Genomic DNA, 22,332 nt, shown 5'->3' with positions numbered 1-22,332 from the left:
AGATTGTGGCTAAGGTGTGTGGGACTCCCCTCTAATCCCTTTCCCTCTTTGTCCCTTGGTCTTCTATTATTGGTGGCTAGATATTCTACTTTAACTTTCCCTAGATGGGGTCTTGATTAAGGAATCCTTATACATGTGGGGTTTCTATCGTGTGAGTTCCTCTTCTTATCTTTTCTCATAGGTTAGATTATATGGATCTACTTGGTTTATTGGTATGTGAGGCTCTATTAGTGACATGTCCTCTAAAGTGGTTTTTTTCGTTTCCTAAAGGCCTTGAGTTGGCTATTTCATGACCCTCTTCTTGGAATTTTATTTTATTTTATTCCCTCTCATGTAGCTCTACCCTAGCCAGGGTTGAGAGTTGATGGTGTATGGTTCCTTGATTCATCTTTGATGCTACTTGGCCATCAGTGTTCTTTTGGGTTGTTTTGGTTGCCATGCCTCTTTGGTCCTTGGTGGGTGGTTACATCTTTAGCCTACCCTAAATATTTTGCATTGAATCTTTGATGGGATTTATGTTTCCCTTCCCTTTTCTTATAGCTTAGTTTATCCTTTGGAGGATTTTTAATTTATTATATAAGCAGGGAGATGGCCCTGAACTGAGAACAACATATAATTACAAAGTTTAATCACTAGGCAAAGAACAGCCACCCAGAGACCAAAAAAAAATAGAGCCCACCCTTCAAAAATAATAAAAAAACTTTCATAGTTTTGCATTTATTTCTACATATCCTAGCTAACCTCCAACTTCTAGACTTATCATCCCACTTATAAACATCATCAGTTAGCATACTAATAAAGGTCTTTACAGTAACATCTACAGAAAGCATATTACTAAAAGTCTTATCAGTCATATCATAATAAAATTTAACATTAAAGAGTACATAGACCCAACACAACATCCATAATATGATCATAAGAAAAAAGGATCAAAAAACTAGAACCCAAAGAGCAGCGAATCCTTTTTAAGAAGATTCAAGTTCGATTGGAGTCTTCCGAGATTGTATTCCCAGGTATCCATCTACTCCTCATCATTGCCCGCAGCTTGCTTTATATGACCCTGCTTCGCCAACTTCTTCTTGTTCCTTTTAATCCTCCCCTAACTAGAAACTATGCCGAAAACAACATTCTTCATAACCCCATCTGTAATGAAGTAAAGGGAGCTTAAGGCATCACACAGGTTTTGGATCTTCAGATTTTGTTCCCCGTTCTTTGTCTCAAGAGTAGAAACTCTCTCCTTAAGGTCCTATAAATGCTCAGACAAATTATTATTGTCATCAGTCTTAACAGGGGAGTCCTGGGAATAGGGGTCCATCTCCTCATCACCCGACAAATTGGGGACTTAAGGGCTTTGTTCCACGGTATCTGAGTCCTCCTCAATCACGTTGATCTCATCCCCTTCTTCCTCTTCTTCCATTTACTCTTTGAAATTATCTTCAGGGTCATCCTCCTCCTCTTAGAAATCCTCCTCCTTAGGATTGTCCACAAAATTATCATCCTCCTCCAGATCATAAATTTCCTCCAGATTTTTAACATTGGTCATGTTATCAACTTTTTTGTTTTCCTATTTTCTTTCCTTAGCTTGAAGCCTAGCCGACCTCCTTTCCCCCGAGCTTCTTTCAATTTTGTCCAATTCCGAAGGTTTTGCCTCCTCATCATCCTGATTGTGCAGGTCTAGGTCTATGGTGATACTTTTACTGGCCGACTCTTTGCCAAATTTTTTTTTTTAACCAGGGAATTCTTGAGGGTTACATGCTTCCTCTTATCTCGGTTCATATTTAGCAAAGAAATCTCCAGGGATTCTTTATCCAGGAGAGAAAGGTTTTTTTTTCCACTATTCTTAGCAGAGGAGGTGGAGCCAAGTGAACACTGGGACATAGGGTCGACAAGCACAAGCTTTGAGGACTTACCAAGATTTTCAGAGGGTTTTCCTCATTCCCAAGCGCAAGGGACAAACTAATGAGGCCAGGAAAGTGGTCCAAAACAAACTTGTAAATCAAATAGACAAGAACCTAGTGGATCAGAGGGTTGACACCATTTTGAATGCATGAATCTAAGGAAGAAAATAAAAAGAAAGGCAAATTGATTTTCTCCCCATGCCTAATATGATTGAGAATAGGAAAATGATAACTCTGCACAGTGGTGTATCTACCTTCTAGCGTAAAATACTTCATAACATAATAGCTAACTATGGGGAATGGTTTAGGAAGAGCCAAGCGACCATACCCATTCTGAATTGCCTCCGACTTCTCCCCTTTCTCAAAGAAATTTTTCATAAACCCTTTGTAGTCACCACTGTTGCGTCTTTCCACCCGTTCACCATCATTTAGTAGACCAATGACCTTCGAGATGTAATCCAATGTCATAGTGAAGGAGATCCTCCTAATAGTCACAATACCATTCTGCCAAGAGTTGCAGAACCACGTCGTCAGGGCCTTATTATAACCATTCAAAGCTAGAAAAAGGGGTTGAAACTAGTACTCTGAAACATCTCTGAAATCTCCTCATTTTCATGTAGCCCATCATAGTTTTTAGGCTCGATTCTCTTGAGAGGGCCCCCCATGTCAGAAGTAGGGCAAATAGAGAACATATTCTCTATGAAAATGATCCAAGAAACATCTTAGGTTCTTCACAATTGCAAGAAAACATAAAGAATTATTTCAAGAAAGTTCATTTTTTTACTTTCACACCATTGTCATCACATGTGTGATTCCCTTTAAAATCATTAAACTTTAAGGCTCCATGAAAATAAAAATGTCATCTTTACTTCTAATAGAAAGACAATCTAAAGAGATCCATTCAAAATCATGAGCCTTCCTTCCTTTACCTGCCTCTAGATAGTGTGGTTCCATGTCATCTTTGTCATACACAATGTAACTAGAAAAAAGAACATGTAAGCCTAAAGCTCCAAATCACCCAAACCCTACCCGTCATACTGTAGGGGCCCACATAATTTTTAAAAATTTAAGAAAAGGTGGTCATGTAAACAAGTATTCAAAAACCCAACCGTTAAAACCCTTGCTGGCATCTACCCTTGTTCCCTTGTTTGCACTTAAGCCTTTCACAAACAAGAATCTCTTTGATCTCTTTGAGGAAAATGTTGTTCATATGGTCAGGGCTTTAGATCTGATTTAGGACTTATGGATTTGGTGTCACTAGTTAGGGTTTTGCTTTCTCTCTTGTTTTGTCTCTTTTGTTTCACTTTAAGTGGTGGAAATTGAGTATACACCAACTTCCCCTTATGTGCTTCCTATAAAAGTGGAGACCACTCTCTTTTGGATTGGTTGAGGCCTTCACTATCTTAGGTGATCTTGGGAAAAATAATCTTATTAATGTTTAGGTTTCCCAATTGGGATTCTACTACCAAGTTCCATGTTCATTTTATTTTTGGTCCCATAAAGGTTAATTCAATTGTAGGTTTTGGTCCTACAATTTCTATAGAAGTAGACATGGTTCTTAGTTTATTCCAACCTCTATTGAATCTAGTTAATTTTCCTACTGACCTTTAGGTTTCATGTTGGTCACTTCGTAGGTAGTTCTAGTTTCGATTCTAGGGGTTCCTATTAGAAGATGGTTTAGGGTTCTTTCATAAACTCCTCAAATTTTAAAATATAACTCTTTCGAGGTTGGGTACCCTATTCATGCTAGTTTTTCACTCTATGGTTTACTTAGGAAAACCTTCTATATCCTTGGGGTATAGTTAGCTAGCACCTCATTATTTACTTTACCTTGGAAGGATGGTTTATGGCTACCAATTCCCTTTGTTGAATCATCTCTACCATTAAAAACCTATAAGTTTTCTCTACTTTCTCTTTTCTTCTATGAAAAAAAGTGTATCTAAAGGGGTTTATCCTTTATTGCATCAAGGTCTATTTTACACTCCCTACAATTTCTGTTTGGAAAATACCCTTGTTGTGAATTTGACCCCTCCTCAAAATTTCCCTAATAATCAAGATCAAAACTCTTCTCTGCCCTACAATTACAAAAATTATAATTCACTTTTAAAGATGAAGTTTTGTCTTCCTCGCATGCCATATCCCTAAAAAAATCTCTTCTTTTCTCCCATAAGTAGACAAATCCCAACCTGGATTGTGATACTCCCCTCTAGTTATAGATGTTGGCCACATGTTTACCTTGGGTAAAGGGAATAAAATTTAGACAAACCCTAGTTGTGGTCTTTCTTAGCCTATGAATGGTAAGGGTAATTTTTTTTGCATGTCCTCCAAAGATAACTTTGTTGTTTCTCTCTGATTTCCTATTGACTTATTTGACAATGAGCTTACCAAAGATAGTATTAACAACTCCTCACATGAACATAGGTTAGTAATATTAGTCATGTTATTTGCAGCTACTAAAATTGTTGAGGCCATTTGGAATGCTCCCCTTGAAGAGAAGAGTGAAGATCAATCTAAGGACTCCATTTTTTATGAAACTAACTCTAAAAGTAGCAAGGAAACTCAAGAGAAAATAGTTGATTTAGATTTAATAGACTCTTTGTTTCACTTTTCCCCCGATGTAAAGGAAATTAACTGAAGATTTGGGAGGACTCAATAGCCTTAAGGATCATGGGGAAGATAAGGATTTAGATGCTAAAGGGGAACTTGAGGACTAATATGATTGACAAATGATTTATGTGGAGATGAAAGACCTTAGTGTGAGAGTTGAAAACCTAGAGACACCTCAAAATTATCTGGGTTGTGAAAGAAATAGGGAATAAATAGGGAAGTTGAAGGGTGGTATACAAGACCCAATAAAGGTCAATCAATTCCGCATGTAGAAATGTATTATGCAGGTTGTGATTGTTTCCAAAAAGATCAAGAGGAAGAAGGAAATGACCTTCCTATAAAGGGTTTTGGAATGTCAAAGGCACAAAAGAACAACTTGCTGACATGGGAGGAGGATTTAAGAGATATTTTAGATAGTTGAGGAAATCTTGTTTAATGCCATTGCAGTCTCACGAGATATTATTAACTTTAGTTGATTTATTGTTGTTTTTTCTCTATGTTTCAAGAATATTTTGTTTATTTTATTTCTATAACTACTTGGTTAAAACTCTTTGTTTATGGGGGCTTTCTTTCCTAGCCCATTTTTTATTATATCTTTTAACTATTGAATCGTATGGGTTGGGGCCCTTCCTGACTAAATGTAATAAAAAATGTATACATGTCTTGCGTAAAAGTACTAAATTAGATGAGATGAGATCACCAGTGAGATGCAAAGGTAGGTACAACCACTTGATACAAATTACTAAATATATAAAATAATAATAAATATTACTTGCTACCTAAAAATATGATATGCTTAAGATAAAATTAGGATACAAGCACATATTATTTGTACTCCAACAACTTAAATTTGTTGGTAAAATTATTTTGTTGCAATCCCTATGCTTTGGTTCTTTCCTACTTGTACTATGAATGATCCCATTTTTTTTTTTCTTAGTTGGTTGCTCTATTTTTCTATTTTAATGAATTATTGGCTCTCTCCAAGCCTTTTTTGTTGATTATTATTTCTTCTTTCCAATGTGTTGAGGGCCTTCCCCATATATTTTAATTAAAATACATAAAATTTAAACACATAAAACATTAAATTAATACTTCTTTAATGATTCAAAGAAACCTATAACATTTAAACCAAATAAAGAAAAACTTTTTTAAATGAGAGAAAGAAATGTGAAAAATGAAAAATGAAAAATGAAGATTACTTTTAAAATTTACACCTAAAACAAGTCATATATTGTCACATTTGAAAATATTCTATATTCTTTTAAGTTTTTGAAATGCATATCCACTCCAAGATGCATACCCATTTTAAAGAGGAGAGAAAACATGGTGTAATTAGAAATGATACCCTTTCTAAAATGACATAGATACCCACTTTAAAATGAAATTGGTACTTTCTTTAAAAATAACAATTAGTATATATATATATATATATATATATATATATATATATATATATATATATAAGTTTAGGTGCTAGAGCCCAATCTTAAATGGGTATTAATTTGATTACATAATTTTAATGAAATGGTTATCCATTTCTATTTAGAATTTTTTCAAGCAGAAAGATTTTCTCAAAAATGAACCCAACTTATTGCATTAAACAATACATCATATATAATAATTAATATAAATGAATACAAATGTTTAAAATAAAAAGATGAAATCCCTTTAATTTTAGTACTTTTTATTTATCAATATTACTTAATTAATAGTAATTGTATTTAAATAAATTAGAAGTTATAATTCCTTTTTACTAAACAAGAATTTATCTTTCTTGAAAAAAATTTCCACTCAAAAAATATTTACATTTTTTAAAATAATGATGTAAATTGTATAAGTAAAACTATTTTCAAAATAAATTATCATAAATCAAACTAACTAAAAAATTTACCTATTAAGGCAATTAAATAATGAATGTTTTATCATTGAGGAAATTATTGTGATTTCAATTTGATGATGTCACTAGTTATTGTAATGGTGGCAAATAATAAGGGGTTACAAATTTAACTTATTGTAATCATTGCTTCTTATTTTGGTTTTACCTATGGTTATAGGATGTGATTTCCCTTGAGAATATAATTAGAGTGTTGAGAAATATGTGATATGTGGGAGTGTGAGGTGTTATACATAGAAACATTACCAACTTAATAGTAGTAGTTATCGATTTCCTTGCATGTTCTTCAAAGTCTTAGTCAAAGCACAAAGCCTCTTTAATTCTTGATTTGTGAAATGTTTACTAGAATCCCTTTCTCTATTGGGCTTATAGAATACTTATCCTTTCTTTCCTTTTTAACCTTGGTAATTCTTTTTTTGTTTTGAGTTGGAAAATTTAAAATTTTCATAGAGCTCAATATATGAGAAGATTGTGATGTTGTAGCAATATAGGGAGGACATACGAATCTCTCCTAAAGTTCGGTTCTCTTTGTAGAGCTTCTCTTGTTATGCATTCTCATCTTTTCCTTCTAGATAAAACAATACCATTTCCAAAACTATCTAAGGTTCTTTAGTTTTGGTATTGATATTAAGAGCATAAACCTTATCACCTTTACTGTTGTAGCCAACCTAAGATAAAACATTGCCAACTTTTTCACACTGATTAGGGCTTTGAGAATGTGAATTTTTTGGCCACATTAAGTTGCTTAATAATCTTGCAAGCTTCATAACAATAACAACTTCAAAAGATGTTGCAATATTTTCTTTGTGTTTCTTGTTGTTACAACAATAATCTTTCCTCTTTCTCAAAATATCTCTTCAATTACACAACTTCTAAAATTTACTTCAAAATTATAATATCTTTTAAAAAAGTCTTCAATTACATAACTTACTACAATTTACTTCAAAATTATAATGCCTTGGCCAAAGTTTCCAAGGCCTTGTGCTTAGGCAAGATATCAATCTCATTAGAGAGATCGTAAGAAACTTGTAAGCTATTCCTTTTTCATTCTTAAAAAGTACTCCAAGTTTCAAAGGCATTTTGCTAATAACTCTGCCACCTCTCTCGTTGTTTCCATGGACCAGCTTCGACATTTATAGGTTTTGGATCAGTCGTCTTACCTTAAGAGTAAGGATGTAATGGGCGGTGAAATTGAGTGACGGGTCCCCGAACCTTTTGAAGACGTGTGAAATAGACCGTGATGCGAGCTACTTTTAGAACGTGGCAGAGAGTTGTCATTTCATTGAATGCATTTGTTGAACAGGCGTTAGGAACTTGCAAGAAATTTCAAAAGACATGAAAGTCAAAACATGCAAATAATTGCAAAAAAAACGCCAGCATCTTGACAACCCCTGTGAACAGGAGCTATGAAAGAGCATTTTTTCAACCCTGGAAGCAAAATGTAACACGCGAATTGTCTTGATCTATTGTTTACGTAAATCTATTTTACATAGAGATAAATGAGTTTATTGAATTTAGGTGATGTAAAGTATTAAAAAGTTATAAGTTATCTATTTTAATACTATTCAATTATATATTCTTAATTATAATTTTTTTTCAATTTAAAACACTTTTTAATATCTAAATTTGAAAACATATTACATAATTTACTATAATTGTGAAGAACTACCAATCATTATCATAAAAATGTTAAAATAATTAAATTCTTTGTAATGATTAAAAAATAAGAATAAATAAATTTCTTTTTCATCAAAATGATTAGTGATCTCCAATTTATTTTTTTAAATGTTATCATAATAGAAAATAATTTTTTTTATATCAAATATCTTGCAAATTCCAAATATACATCTAAACAACATTTTTAGTCAAACTGCCTAATATAGGCTCACCAAAGCCTCCACCTAGAGAGTTTGTGTTCAACACCTTTTATTGGCACCCAAGACAACAAAACAAAAAATATATTATTTTTAATTGATTGAAACTTTGAAAAGTTAGCTTCTATAACCTTCCTAAAATCAAATGATTACTTAATGAATTTTTCAATTGAACAAGCATATAATAAATAATCTCTTCTCATTTAAGATATATTAGTCAAATAGTATATTAAATAATATTATGTTGGATGAGAAAAAAATTGATTCCATTATAGACTATTTTACATGTGTTTGATATCACAGAGTCATGTAAGATGGGGACACATTTTGACACAGTTGAGAGGTTTTGAAGCAACAATTTAAAATTGATTAGATTTTTGTAAACTCCTAGAAACTAAAAATGATTTACTTTTTTAAAATTAAGTGTTCAATGGAAAAACCATATATGCTTTTGAAACTCATATTAATAGTTGATTGGATTATTGGAACTTCTTTAATACTCAATAAGTCTATTATTTATTCTCACTTTACAACTAAAAAATTATTTATGCTTATGTATGACCATCTACATATTTGAAATGTACAAAGTGTTGTATTATTCAAGTTTGAAAAATAATTCTAAAATGTGATATATGATAGAAGAATTATCTATTTTTGGTTTATTTCTTTTGTTTTTTGTAATAAAAATTGTTTCTAAGAACATATGATATTAAGTTTCTTAAATATATGTCTCTAGAGTTTATTTATATCTAAGAAAAATAATTATCTCTCTATTATTATTTTAGTTATAATGATAATATAGTATTTTATTTATTGAAAATATAAATTAATTCTTACACAAATTGTATAACATGATAATATATTTTTGTATTATAAAAAATGTTAATATTATTTCTAGCATTGAACTTTTTCTAAAATATTGAAGATATAACATCATTTTTATATAATGTTAAGCGATTGTAAGGATTTTTAATATTATAATTTTAATTTAATAGAACTATATTATCATCATTCTCATCTTTTAAAAAGCTACTACTAAAATATAATATCAAAATGTAGTACCTAATAACAGGATTTTAAATAATGTTTCGGGTCTCTGTAAAACCCGTTTACCTTAATCAAAAACATCATTTTAAATAATACTCAAATATAAATATATAGTTATAGTAATAATTAATTTCAATATTTAATGATAATAATTTACTTTATATTGTTATAATAATGATCTATTCAAAATTATTGTTCGATTTGAAAAGGCTATTTACAAAGTAATCATTTATCCATCAATATATAAGAAATATTTATTCTAATGACAAATCTCAATTTCAACTATATTAGTTATATTTATATTTGACATGAAGCAAACTTGAAATCAACATTAATTTGAATATTGTTCTTAAATTAATGTGTTAAATTCATATATACTATAACAACTGATACTATTACTATTACACAATACTACAAAGATAAATACTATCATTAATAATGTTCATTTTATTAATTTCAAAATAGATAACCCAAAATTTTACCACTATATCATAATAAATAAATAAAAATTACCACAACAAATGTTCTACAACAAACGACCCTAGTAAATAACTATATAGTGTTATATTTGGTAAATGAAAAAGTCCGCAATAATACAGCCGCCTTTGTTTACAATCATATTATCTTCTCCAGGATTACGCCTGTCAATGGTTATCCACGAGCACTTGCAGGGACCTCTCATAATTCCACGTCACCATCCGATATGCCTTCCAACATCCGAACAACTTGGCTCATGCTCGGCCTCCTATTCTCATCCTCTTGAATGCACTGAATGCTTACCACAGCTGCTCTTCTAACCTCTTCCACATCCGCTTTGTCTGCAATTTTTTCATCCACGATGCCCATTATGTTCCCTTTCTGAATTTCTGTTGCTGCCCACGTCGGAAAGTATTGCGACTCTGGCAAACTCAAATCAATATTTCGTCGGCCTGAGATTATTTCGAGCAGGGTCATGCCGAAACTGTATACATCTGCCTTTACTGTGATTGGCAGGCCGCATATCCACTCCGGAGCCAAATACCCTCTCGTTCCTCTTGTTGTCGTCAACACTGCGCTGAAATCTCTGCCAACAAGTTTTGCCAGTCCAAAATCCCCGATTTTTGGGGAAAAATCTGCATCTAGAAGAATATTCTCTGGCTTGATATCGCAATGGATGATGCGATCCCTGCATCCTTCGTGAAGGTAAGCTAAAGCTCTTGCAGTACCTAAAGCGATTCCAAACCTGGTTTCCCAGTCCAACAATCTGTCTGCTTCTTTAGACTTGCGGGACAAGAAAGAGTCGAAAGACCCGTTTTGCATATAGTCATAAACAAGCATTCTTTGAGATCCCTCTACGCAGAATCCCCGGAGCCTCACCAAATTCACATGTTGTATGTTTCCAATGGTGCTTATTTCAGCACGGAATTGCTTTTCTGATTGCGCACGACCCTCTAATTTTTTCACGGCCACAAGTGTAGCGTCTGGCAGAGTTCCTTTGAAGACAGAGCCAAATGCTCCCTTTCCCAACATATGGGTGAAATTGTTGGTAGCAGTTCTGAGCTCGTTGCAAGTGAATGTTCTGAGCGATATTGTTGTGTCGGAATCCTCGACTTTCCCAAGCAGTCTTCCACGCCTGCGCTGAATAAACCATGCAATCAGAGTACACAAAATAGCAACGCCCACAGAAATTGAAATGGAAAATGCAACTATTCTGCTTCTCCTTCCTGTGTTGGGTGACGACTGTGGCACATCAGAAGCAGCCAATCGAATGAATAAGGGCTGGCCGTTAGAAGAAGTAGCCTGCAGGCCTAACAGATCGCTAAACCACAATTTACAAACACCAGGAATAGAATTAGTGAAAGCAAAGGCAGTGCAGGAGCAATTGTTGAGACAAGCAGTTTTACATTCTAGAAGACTCGACTCTTGGCCATACTGAACATCTTCTTCATCAGACAAAGTGGTATTACTAATTCGGAGAAAACCATCTATGTCGTCACTCCTACTGCCGTTGATGGCGCAGCAGTTTAATGGAGTACGCCGAACACAACCGCTTAGCCACCATTCCTGAGAACGCCAGGAATTTGAGTCACTTGGCTGAAAGCCTTGCACGCATTCGCATAACTGAATATTTTCTTGGGTGAAGCACACCCCATAAGCCCCGCATACGCCATACACACCGCAACTTGATGTGGGTGCACTATTAATCAGGTTCCAATTATTATTTGCCCAAGAGTACCGTGATAGCTCGCCATTCTCCTCGAGAACTTCCTTCATCACCACCGTAGAATCAGCATTGGGTGTATACGAATACATGTAGTACATTCTCGTCGGAGAAAACACCACCAATTCCTGTTGATATAAGGTAGAAGATAATCCCGGTGGTACGGTGGGGTAATCTTTACCACTCCACTCTCCCGTTCTGTGGTACGAAACACCATTTTTATACTGCAGCAAAAAGCTATTCTTTCCTGGGGATGGATCCATTTGGTGAATGAAGGGCCCAGGCGCTGGATCCACCGAACTCTTCCAAGAGATTAATTTCAAACCTTTCCAAAACTTCATCGTAGGGAAAAGATGATCTGTGGGATTCGCGAAGCTCTCCCACACAATCTCAGAAGTGTTCTTGGCGCCTAAAAGAACAAAATTTCCACTGTCCAGTATGGAAGCTCTGGACGCCTTTGCCTGCTGAGTACTATTACTAGACCAAACGGCTTTTTCTTGCAAATCAGATATGGTGAGATAACCAGACGTAGAGAGCGTCAAAACACCCGGCATGTGTTTGATGGGAGTTTCCCTGTTAGCCACCCAAACGATGGTCTTGACAGAGATCTGGGCATACCAGATGCCAACATACCATTTGCTGGTTCCGTTAGGACTAAAAAATCCCAATTCAAAAGTACCATTCTTTGAAATAATAGTCTGCTTTTCCGTCAGAGAAACCCCCAAAGAGAGGGTGTCTCCACCATCAACTAATAAATCGCCATTGCGCTGAAGAATGAGCATAACAAGAGCGAAAATGAAACGCTTCAGGGACCAATCCATTCCTTCGTGCACTGTTTCTCTTCATTAAAGACTCTGCAGAGAAGAAAATATTGTTTCTACTGAGATATTAAATAAACCAGTAAAAGTTAGTTTTGACTTGAAGACATACAATTTGTTCAAATTGTTAATTTGAAAATTGCCTATTTCAAATGTCAAATTGTTGAAAACGGGTTCTGAGTTCTATTTTGTCCTTACCAACTACGCACGTGTTGCTGAAATTTGACTCCAAATGGTTACATCCCGAAAGAATCGGGGAAAAATGAAACAAATTAAATACCAAGTATTTCTTCTTTACTTATTTATTGAAGACAATTAACAAATAGAATTAAGGATTTTAAATTAATTTCTATTAAGTATTAGTATATCTCATTTTAGATAAATATATACAAAATAAATTAAGAGATATTTTTTATTGAAATCTAACTCTTATTCAAATGAAATTGATATTGAATTTTTATTGTTTATGCATTCAAAATAAGTGTCGTGTACCCAAGTATTTGTATATTTGAAGATAGAAATGAGGCTTTCAAAACACAACAAGTATCAAATTTAAATTCAAAATATATATTTTCTAATGTAAAATAGTTATGGAAGATAATGATAATGAAACTTTAAAATATTATTATTGTATAATTTATTAGATTGTTTTCCTATATCCAAGAAAATATTAAAATGTTCAAATATAATCATAATAGTCCAACCAATTGTGTAGAATTGTACAATATAAGTGGTAAAATTAACATGGGCTTTCATAGTAGATTGGAGGGATCAAGTAGAGGAGGAATGTAAGTATTGTCATTCTGAAAGTCCAAAACTTAAAAAAACCACTCTTCCCACAAAGTAGACCTAGCTTAGGATAGAGAGAGAAAGTTGCATGCAGAGGAGGGGAGCCTACAAAAATTATTAAAAAGATTGGAACAAAAATTAAGAAAGAGTAGGAACAAAAAGAAAAAGAAAATTGAAGCAGTTTAGCGCACAAATTGGGTAAAGCACTTAGGTTTAAGGGTTTCCTAACTCTACCTGGGTCGAGTCCAGTTAATTTTCCCACACATTTGGTACATAAATTGTCTTCTATGCACCATCTTCTACAAGGCCATCCTCTCTCCAAAGTCACATTAAGAAAATAATAGACATCACAGAACTAGAAAACAATCACAAATATCTTGAAGAAATATGTATATGCATGCAGAGATAGGTGATCATATAACCTTAGAAAAATCCAACAAAAAATAGAAACATCTCATTTCGAATAGCACCTTTAAAAGATTTAAAATCTTAAAAAAAATAGAAACTTCCACACTATATATTGTTGATGGCATTTTAATCATGTTTATAGCTATCATTTTCTTTTCTTTCATAACTACTATGATTGTAGACTTATGCCTTGTTGGTATTTTCCCACTGAGTTTCGTAGAATCCTCTAAAGACTAGCCTTTGCTTTGTAATCAAGGAATTCTAGGCCAGTGACCAATGAACAAGGCTAAACCCTAAGGCTTAAATCTTTTACTCTTCTAGTATTGCAGACTAAGAAAGGTGGTCCTATGCCAATATATTCTTTCGACAACCTTTAAACAATGATATTGCACCTATTTGTAGATATATTTTCACATGCAAGATTAAATCTTCAATATGTTTTTCAATACTAGATTATTTTAGATTTGTTTATCATTTTGATCAGAGAACACCACATCCTAAAATTGAACAAACTAAAAATAAAGAACTAAAATGAAATGAAATATTTTTTAATTTTTTAAAACTTAGAATACAATAAAACCGCAACCCCTAAATTACTTAGACCAGTGCCTTATAGGGTAATAAATTCTAGCCAGAACAATACAATTTTATGCTTCCTAAGCATTGGTCATTTATTATAACACAATTTGTTAGCATGATCTTTGTTGGACCTTACACACCTTGACGCATTGGTTACCTACCATAATGAAGATTGATAGTGTAATTATTTGTTGCACTCAATAGATCATACAACATAACTCAACTTGTTGTCTAGTAGAATCTATGCCTTTTCCATGGATTACCTAGCATAACGTGACTTTCTATCAAATGGAATCCATGCCATAAACATGAATCCCCCAATATAACACGCCTTGTTGACTAGTTGAATTTATGATTTTTTGATGAACCCCTAGTATAACACAATTCGCTACTTGTTGGACCATATACCCGTGGTATTGATAGTAGGACTAGAGACCTTATCACCTTTTTCACTATAACCAATCTAAGAAAAATAATTGCCAACTTTCTCACACTAATTAGAGCTCTAAGAATGTGAAGTTCATGGACACTTAAGTTGCTTAATAGTCTTGCAAGCTTTTCCATAACAACAGAAGCTTCAAAAGATATTGTTATAATCTCTTTTCACATATAAACAACTCTTCAATGTTGCAATATTCTCTTCTCACATATAGACAACTCTTTATTTATGTAGCTTCTACAATTTACTTTGAAGACCCTTCAATTACGTAGCTTCTACAATTTACTTTGAAGACTCTTCAATTACACAACTTCTACAATTTACTTTGAACACTCTTCAATTACCAGCTTCTACAATTTACTTCAAAATTACAATGTCCTTGCCAAATCTTCCAAGGCCTCATTTCTTAAGCTCGCTATCAATCTCATCATAGAGATCGTGGAAACTGTAGGCACCCGCTTGTCCTGAATCTAATTAAACCACCACAGTAACTCACAAGTATGGTTAACTTATATTCTTACTAATGCACATATGACATTTATGATAACTGACATGCAATTAGTAAATGAAACTTAGTGTCCATGCAATTCATGTCCAACATGTGGAACTTAACATGCAGATCGTATTAAACATGCAACTAAAATGCAACATAGCAATGGGAAGTAAAGTGCGCATGACGATTAAGTTACATGCATAAACCACAATTATCAATAATTTTGAGTTAAGCTCGCACATGCATAGAGGTAAATCATTTGCATGAGTTATTACGAGTTTAATTAACATGCAAAATGCATAATTAAATTAACTAACTAAAAATTAATTATGAACATGCATGCTTACAAAAAGAAAAATTAATCTACGGAAATAAAATCATGCATCTTTGTGGTTTAGTAGGTTAGTAGCTATTTCTCTCTTTTTTTATTAGTTACATTGCATGGTGAATTTTTGTAGCTTTTACATCATGAACCTTGTAGGCCTTTTACATAATCTTTTCATACGACCATTCTGGTCGATTTACAAATAAGATACAATTTACATCTTTCAATTATTACAAATATTTTGTCTAAATATCTAGATTCTCTAATTCTTTGTCTCCGGATGTGTCACCTCCATTGCCTTGGACAAACTTCCACCTGCAAACCGGATGATGAACATATGACCCAAGAATTTTATCCACCCAACCAAACGAAGCATAAGCTTCCCGATGCTTATGATAAGCTCCCGTCCCTCATGACGGAGTATCCTAGCAAGCTGGTACCAACTGGCGGGAATGGAACCTGTGCATTCATTTAGAACTAACAACCCATCTTGTTGAACTAACTACATGTCTTAGGGTAGGGAGAAAAATAAATAAATTGATGGCCATCATTACCCTTTTGGGGAGATGAAGAAAAATCACCCTTCCCTAGTTGACCCATAACAAGCAACCTATTCTAATCATCCCTCATAGACAATCGAAAAGACTTAACCCCTCCCGGATTAATATCTTTTATAGTTTATTAAAATTTTACCTTATTTCTAAATTATCAAATAAACTTGTCATTAATTAAAATAATATTGGAAGATTAAATCAAATACTACCTAATTAAAAGTGTCACTTTTACTAAAGATAATTATAAAATTTGATGGAATATGTAATATTCCTATAGATTTATCCCAATTAAATAATCATTTTTTCTACGTAATTATATATAAATTTATCTATTGCTTCTCCTAATTAGTTATGATAAGAAAAGAAAGTTTAATGATTAATCAAAGGAAAAATAAATAAATAAATCTAACTTGCAAATTATTAGCGAATCACCTGTAAGCTAGACAAATTTCTAAACACATTACCCTTCAAATATTATAATTACACAAAGAAACTAATTAAGGTGGGACTTTTGGAAAAGGGGTGCTATTGCACAAAGGAAGAGGAGGATCACATGGTGCAAGAAGAGAAACTCTTTTTTTTTTTTTCAAATAGGATAAAGAAAACCCAACTATTCCAATTTTCCTACATAGTTATATGTATAATTGTCTATATCGGTTCTTCTAATTGATGTTGAAAGAAAACCATATTTTTAGGTTAATTAAAGACGCATAAAAGGAGAAGAAAATCTAATTCCAACAAACCCTTGATAATGTCAAATTGTTTTTGTTGTTCAAATAATATAAATATATTCAATTCATGTAAATCGGATTTTAAAACTACATAGTAAATAAAAAAATTTCATACCACCAGTAAACTAATCATTCTACTGCAGACCAAGAGAGGAGAGTGGTCAAGGCGTGTTAGGTTGTATATTGAGTAAGGAGGTATGGAGATAGCCAAACTATCGCCCCATTCTAATTATTTATTCTGCAAATTAATTAACTCGGGCATTGAATTTGGGAAGTAAGAAGGCATAAAAAGGGAAAGATGGTTGAAAGCGTGCAGAGGGGGGGGTGAATGAGAGTCAACAAAAATTTTGACTCGGCGTATAAAACAATTTACAGACAAGAAAATGATTAGATTTTATAAAAGCATATGAATTTAATCATTCAATATGAATAGAATTGAATAACTCTTTTATTCCTTTGAAACTCAGACTTTTGACAAGTGAACATATTTGAACAACACATGTGCAACATAGACATATATAAATCTAAACAACTTTAAACCTTGAATGAATCAATCAACATGACAAGCTTTTGACTAGGATGACAATAATAGTGCAGTTTTTAAACACATAAGTAAGATAAATAAAATATATCAGAGTGATCTAATGAGACAATGAATAACATGTAACACATAACACAAAAATTTTCATGAGTGGAAAACCCTCTTGGGGTGGAAAAACCACTTGATAAAATTGTCTTTTATTAATTCATAGAGCACCAACTTTGTACACTGAATTTAGAAGTCTTAATACTTAAAGGAGCACCAACCCCTATGCTTCTTACAATGCAAAGTATCAAACCAAGTTACAGTCAATGCTAACCTTGTAATTTCATGTTTGCAATCACAGGATTACCACTGGTTGGAACGAGTATAATGAAGCAGTATAAATATGATTCCAACTACAAAAATATTTGAACTTATCACAATCAGAGAGAATAAAATCAATCTTTGAATTAAACAATATAATCTCAATCCTTGTAATAAATTAGAGACAACATATACTCTGTAACAAAATCAAAGCTCCTTAGTTTTCACAAATGTATCCGTCAATATATTTTTTTTTATTGCTTTTGAAATTACACAATCAAAGAACCCTTTGTCTCTGTTTTCCGTTTTTTTTTCTCTCCACTTCTTTCAACAAAATCTTCTAATTAAATAATTATGAAATCTATATCACACAGGAATTCAAATGTAACCCTCGAAATAGGGTTACCAAACCCTAGTTAGGGTTTGTTAAATAACTGTTCACAAAAAACTATTTTTCAACTAAAAACTATTCTTTCATTCTGTATATATTTCCATTTCCTTCGAATGAATGAAGCAAAAAATGTCTAGACCTTACTTCTTCTACATTTTCTTTTAGCCAGAAAACCATACCAGTGCCCAAAACTCCCAAACTCCTAGCTAAGTGCTAAGGAAGGATGGGCGTGAGGAGACGAGTAAGTGGGAAGTGGGAATAGTCAAACCATCGCATCCTCCTTACAATTTCGCCCCCTTCCAAATGCATTCTCTGCTATTGTTAGAAACTTAGAGGTATAATAAAAAGATTTGGTGGAGGGTAGAGTTCAGACAGACTAGGCGTGAAGAGAAGGAAAATGCGTGGGAAGGTGACCTGGTGATTCTTCTGCTAATTACCTTGTAGAGATTAAAAAGACTAGCTTTACCAGCTAAATCGGTGTATTACATTCAGCTACAGTACATCCTCTGTTCACCTTTGCCAGCCAAGATACTCTTTCCTACCAACTATTTCGAGTCAAGAAGAATACCAACTATTATATTTTAATTATTTAATTCTTCAATCAATTTATTTTGAATTCCAAAACTTAATTTACTAGTTATTATCTAATTGGTGTTTTTGCATAGGGTCCAATTCCATAGATCACTATCGGCAAGCTAGAAAGCTCCTCCTTGGTCATATGTCCGCCTTTGACGGTTAACCTGCAATCCAATTTAGACTCGACAACAAGTCATCAGATCATGATAAAAATGCATTATATACATCATCGCTTTAAAATCAAATCATCAACAATATTAAGCATCATCACAACATTCAACATCATAAATAGTATTAAACGTCATCGTTAAAATAGCTATTCATCAGTAATTATCATCAAACAACATAGTATCATCTAACATCATTAATTATAACAATATTCTAATCAAAGTCATCATGTGCAAAAATGTCAACAATATACTTATCTATAGATTAAAGTAAATCTAACTAGGTGGTCTAAATCAAATCGTAACAAAAACTTTGTAAGCTAATTCTTTCTTCATTTTGAAAAAAATGCTCCAAGCTTCAAAGGCATTTTGCTAATAACTCTGCCACTTCTCTCGTTGTTTCCATGTAGCAACTTCAATTATGTATGTGTGTATTTATAGGTTTTGGATCAGTTTTCCTACCCAAGAGTAAGGTTGTAATGAACCATAAAGAGTCATTAATCTGGAAAAATCATTTGTAGATGTTTCTACAAAATGTAGAATCATAGACCAAGATGCGAGCTACTTGTAGAATGTGGAAAAGAGTTGTCATCTCATTGAATGTAACGAAAGTTGGATCCACACAAGTGCATTTGTTGACTCGCAACAAATCGCAATTGATTGTAGAGACGAAACTTCCAAGCAATTGCCCGAAACATCAGCATCTTCACAACCTGTGTGAACAGGAGCTTCAAAAGAAGCATGTTTTCAACCGTCAAAGCAAAATGTGGAAGTATAGACGAAGCACATGAACTTTCGTAAATTTATTTTTCATAGGGTTAAATGATTTATGAAGAATTGGAAAATATTAAAAATTTATAAGTCATCCATTTCAATATTTCTAATATATATATTCTTAATTATAATTTTTTCCTAATATCAAATAATTTTTAATATCAAGATTTAAAAATTTATTAAATAGTTTTTATAGTTGAGAATAACTTTCAATCATTATCATAAAATATAAATATATTAAATTATTTGTAATATTTAAAAAATTAAGAATGAATAAATTTCTTTTCCATGAAAAAGATTCATGATCTTCAATTTTTTTGTTTAAAAAAACAAATACTTAAAGAAAATAAAGAATTTTACATCAAATATATTAAAACAATATTTTTAGTCAACCCTCCTAACCTATAGGCTTACCAAAGCCTCCACCTAGAGAATTTGTAATCAACACTTCTTATTGGCACCCAAGTCAACAAAATGAAAAATATATTCAAAGAACCACATAGGAGTGGTAATGTTTGTATATAAGTATCTTACCAGCTTACAAGTAGTTTGTCACAACTTTTCTTGCATGGCCTTGAACACTACAAGTAGAGCACAAATCCTCTTTAATTGTTCATTTGAAAAACTTCTACTATGATCTTGTTCTTTAACTATCCTTTTTAAATACTTAACCTTTCTTTCAATTTTAGTTTTGATACTTCTTTTCTTGTTTTGGGTTGGAGAATTTGAACTTTTCATAGCGATCAGAGTATTGAGAAGACTATGGTCTTCTAGTAGTAGGAGGAAGAAATACGAAGCTTTGAGACCTCCTCGAGTTAGGTTCTCTTTAAAAAAATAAAAATTGTGATGATTTTTATATTTTCCTTATAGTTGAAAGGATATTACTTTCAAAATTGTCTAAATTTTCTCTAGTTTTGGTATTTCTACTAAGATTGAAAACCCTCACCTTTGTCATTACAACCAATCTATGATAAAGCATTTCCAACTTTCTCATGCTAATTACGAAGAGAATGTGAATCTCATAAAGACTATAAATTTCTAAGTAGCCTTGCAAGCTTCATTATAATCATATAACCTGCAAAAGACTTTGCAATCTTCTCTTGTATTTCACATTGGTGTAACAAGAATTTTTCATATCTTTTTCAAAATATAGAAGGCTCTTTAGTTGCACATTTTCTACAATTTGCTTCAAAATTTCAATGTCCTTACTAGATCCTTGAAGGCCTCATTGTTCATTGTTTGACTTTTCCATCAATCTCATTATAGGGATTGTAAGAACCTTGTAAGGTATCTAATGAAAAGCTCCAAGCTTCAAAGACATTTTGCCAATAACTCTACCACCTCTCTCATCTTTTCGATGAAGTAGCTTCAATTGGGTAAATGCAACTATTTTGAGGTTTTGGATCAGATCGCTTAATACCTTAGAGTAAGGTTGTAATGACCCACAAATACTCATGTTGATTAGATGTTGAACCTCTTGAAGACATAGGAAATAGAATTTAAGTCATATTATGATTAAAACCCTCTCATAGATATTTTAGCAAAATTTAGAGCCGTATACCAATTCGAGCTACTTACAAAATGAATTGCAAAAGAGATGTCATCTCATTGAGGACAATGATTATTGGATCTGCACAATGTATGTTTTTTAAAAAGTGTTAGAAACTTTTTGGAAAATACAATCATCAAGTATAAAGCTAGAGTCCATGACCTATGTCAACTTGCTCATGGCCCATCCAAACAAGAGCTTCAAAAAAAGTATTTGTTAAATCATCAAAGCATAATGGAATTATAAAAATGCATGTAAAATATGAAGTATAGATGAAGCACACAAATAGTTTGTGACCGAATTGCTCAAGCGGGATGTTGAATGCAATGGTTGTTGGATCTACTAAAAAGGCTCTATGAACTTACCCACAATTTTTTTCATCTCAATTGAGTCATTTCAAAGCCACTATTGGTGGCTAATGAAGTTTTCATAAACCCAAAAGGTGTGTGTTCATGGTATTTAACATATATGGTTTTGTAACTCCCATTAGAAGTCCATGAGATTAGGAAAACTTCTTAAATATATTACAATCATTTATGCATGTCCAATTTAAAACTTTATCCTTTTTATTTGTTCTTAATTTGTTTTCTATGATTTTGTGGCATAAGAAATGTTTCTAATTATAGAAATATGAAGGTTTTTTAAATAACTATTCATTTGTTCATCATTATCTAACAAATATATTTTATAATGAACAAACTCAATGCCAACTATATTAATTCTATTTGTATTTCATATGAATCAAATTTAATTCTTATGTTATCTTGAACAAATATAATCTTCTAAGAAATTGTTAATTTCAAATTATCATCCAGTTTATTTCTAAATTAATATATCGTAAATTATCTACAATCAAATCAACACTTATTATTACGACAATATTAAACTAATAAATACATATCATTACATCACACTTTGTTTCATTAATTTCATGACATAACTCAAACAGTTTATAGTTATCATATTATAATAAGATTACCTTTTTCTTATTTCCCAAAAGAATTTGTACAAGAATTACTATAAAGATCAACGATAAAGTCACCAATGCTACAGCTGCTTGTGTCTTCAATTGTATTATCTTCTCCATATTTACTCCTATAAATTGTCGTCGACTAGCACTTGTAAGGACCTCTCACATTGCTCCACGTCACCCTCTGATATGCCTTCCAACATCTGAACAACTTGGCTCATGCTTGGCCTCCCACTCTCATCCTCTTGAATGCACTGAATGATCACCACAGCTGCTCTTCTCACCTCTTCCACATCTGCTTTCTCTGCAATCTTTTCATCCACGATACCCATGATTATGTTCCCCTTTTGAATTTCAGCTGCTGCCCACGTCGGAAAGTACTGCGACTCCGGCACACTCAAG

The 22,332-nt window shown here is 32.7% G+C and overlaps 1 protein-coding gene across 1 annotated transcript; it reads right to left on the bottom strand.

Moving 5' to 3' along the window:
- Window positions 1-9,865: 9,865 nt before the first annotated feature.
- On the bottom strand, window positions 9,866-12,365 carry LOC131063862 (G-type lectin S-receptor-like serine/threonine-protein kinase At2g19130). The gene has a single exon (XM_057997818.2). It carries the CDS (start codon window positions 12,339-12,341, stop codon window positions 9,999-10,001), a length of 2,343 nt encoding a protein of 780 aa, XP_057853801.2. The 5' UTR covers window positions 12,342-12,365; the 3' UTR covers window positions 9,866-9,998.
- Window positions 12,366-22,332: the final 9,967 nt, after the last annotated feature.

The sequence above is a fragment of the Cryptomeria japonica genome, chromosome 3, assembly GCF_030272615.1.
Source record: "Cryptomeria japonica chromosome 3, Sugi_1.0, whole genome shotgun sequence".
In the NCBI taxonomy this organism is placed as follows: Eukaryota; Viridiplantae; Streptophyta; class Pinopsida; order Cupressales; family Cupressaceae; genus Cryptomeria; species Cryptomeria japonica.
Note: the sequence above shows the minus strand (reverse complement) of the source record. Positions and strands in the feature narration are given on the sequence as shown.

Coding starts and splice junctions, on each gene's coding strand:
- LOC131063862 (XM_057997818.2), bottom strand. CDS start 12,341: ATGGATTGGTCCCTGAAGCGTTTCATTTTCGCTCTTGTTATGCTCATT.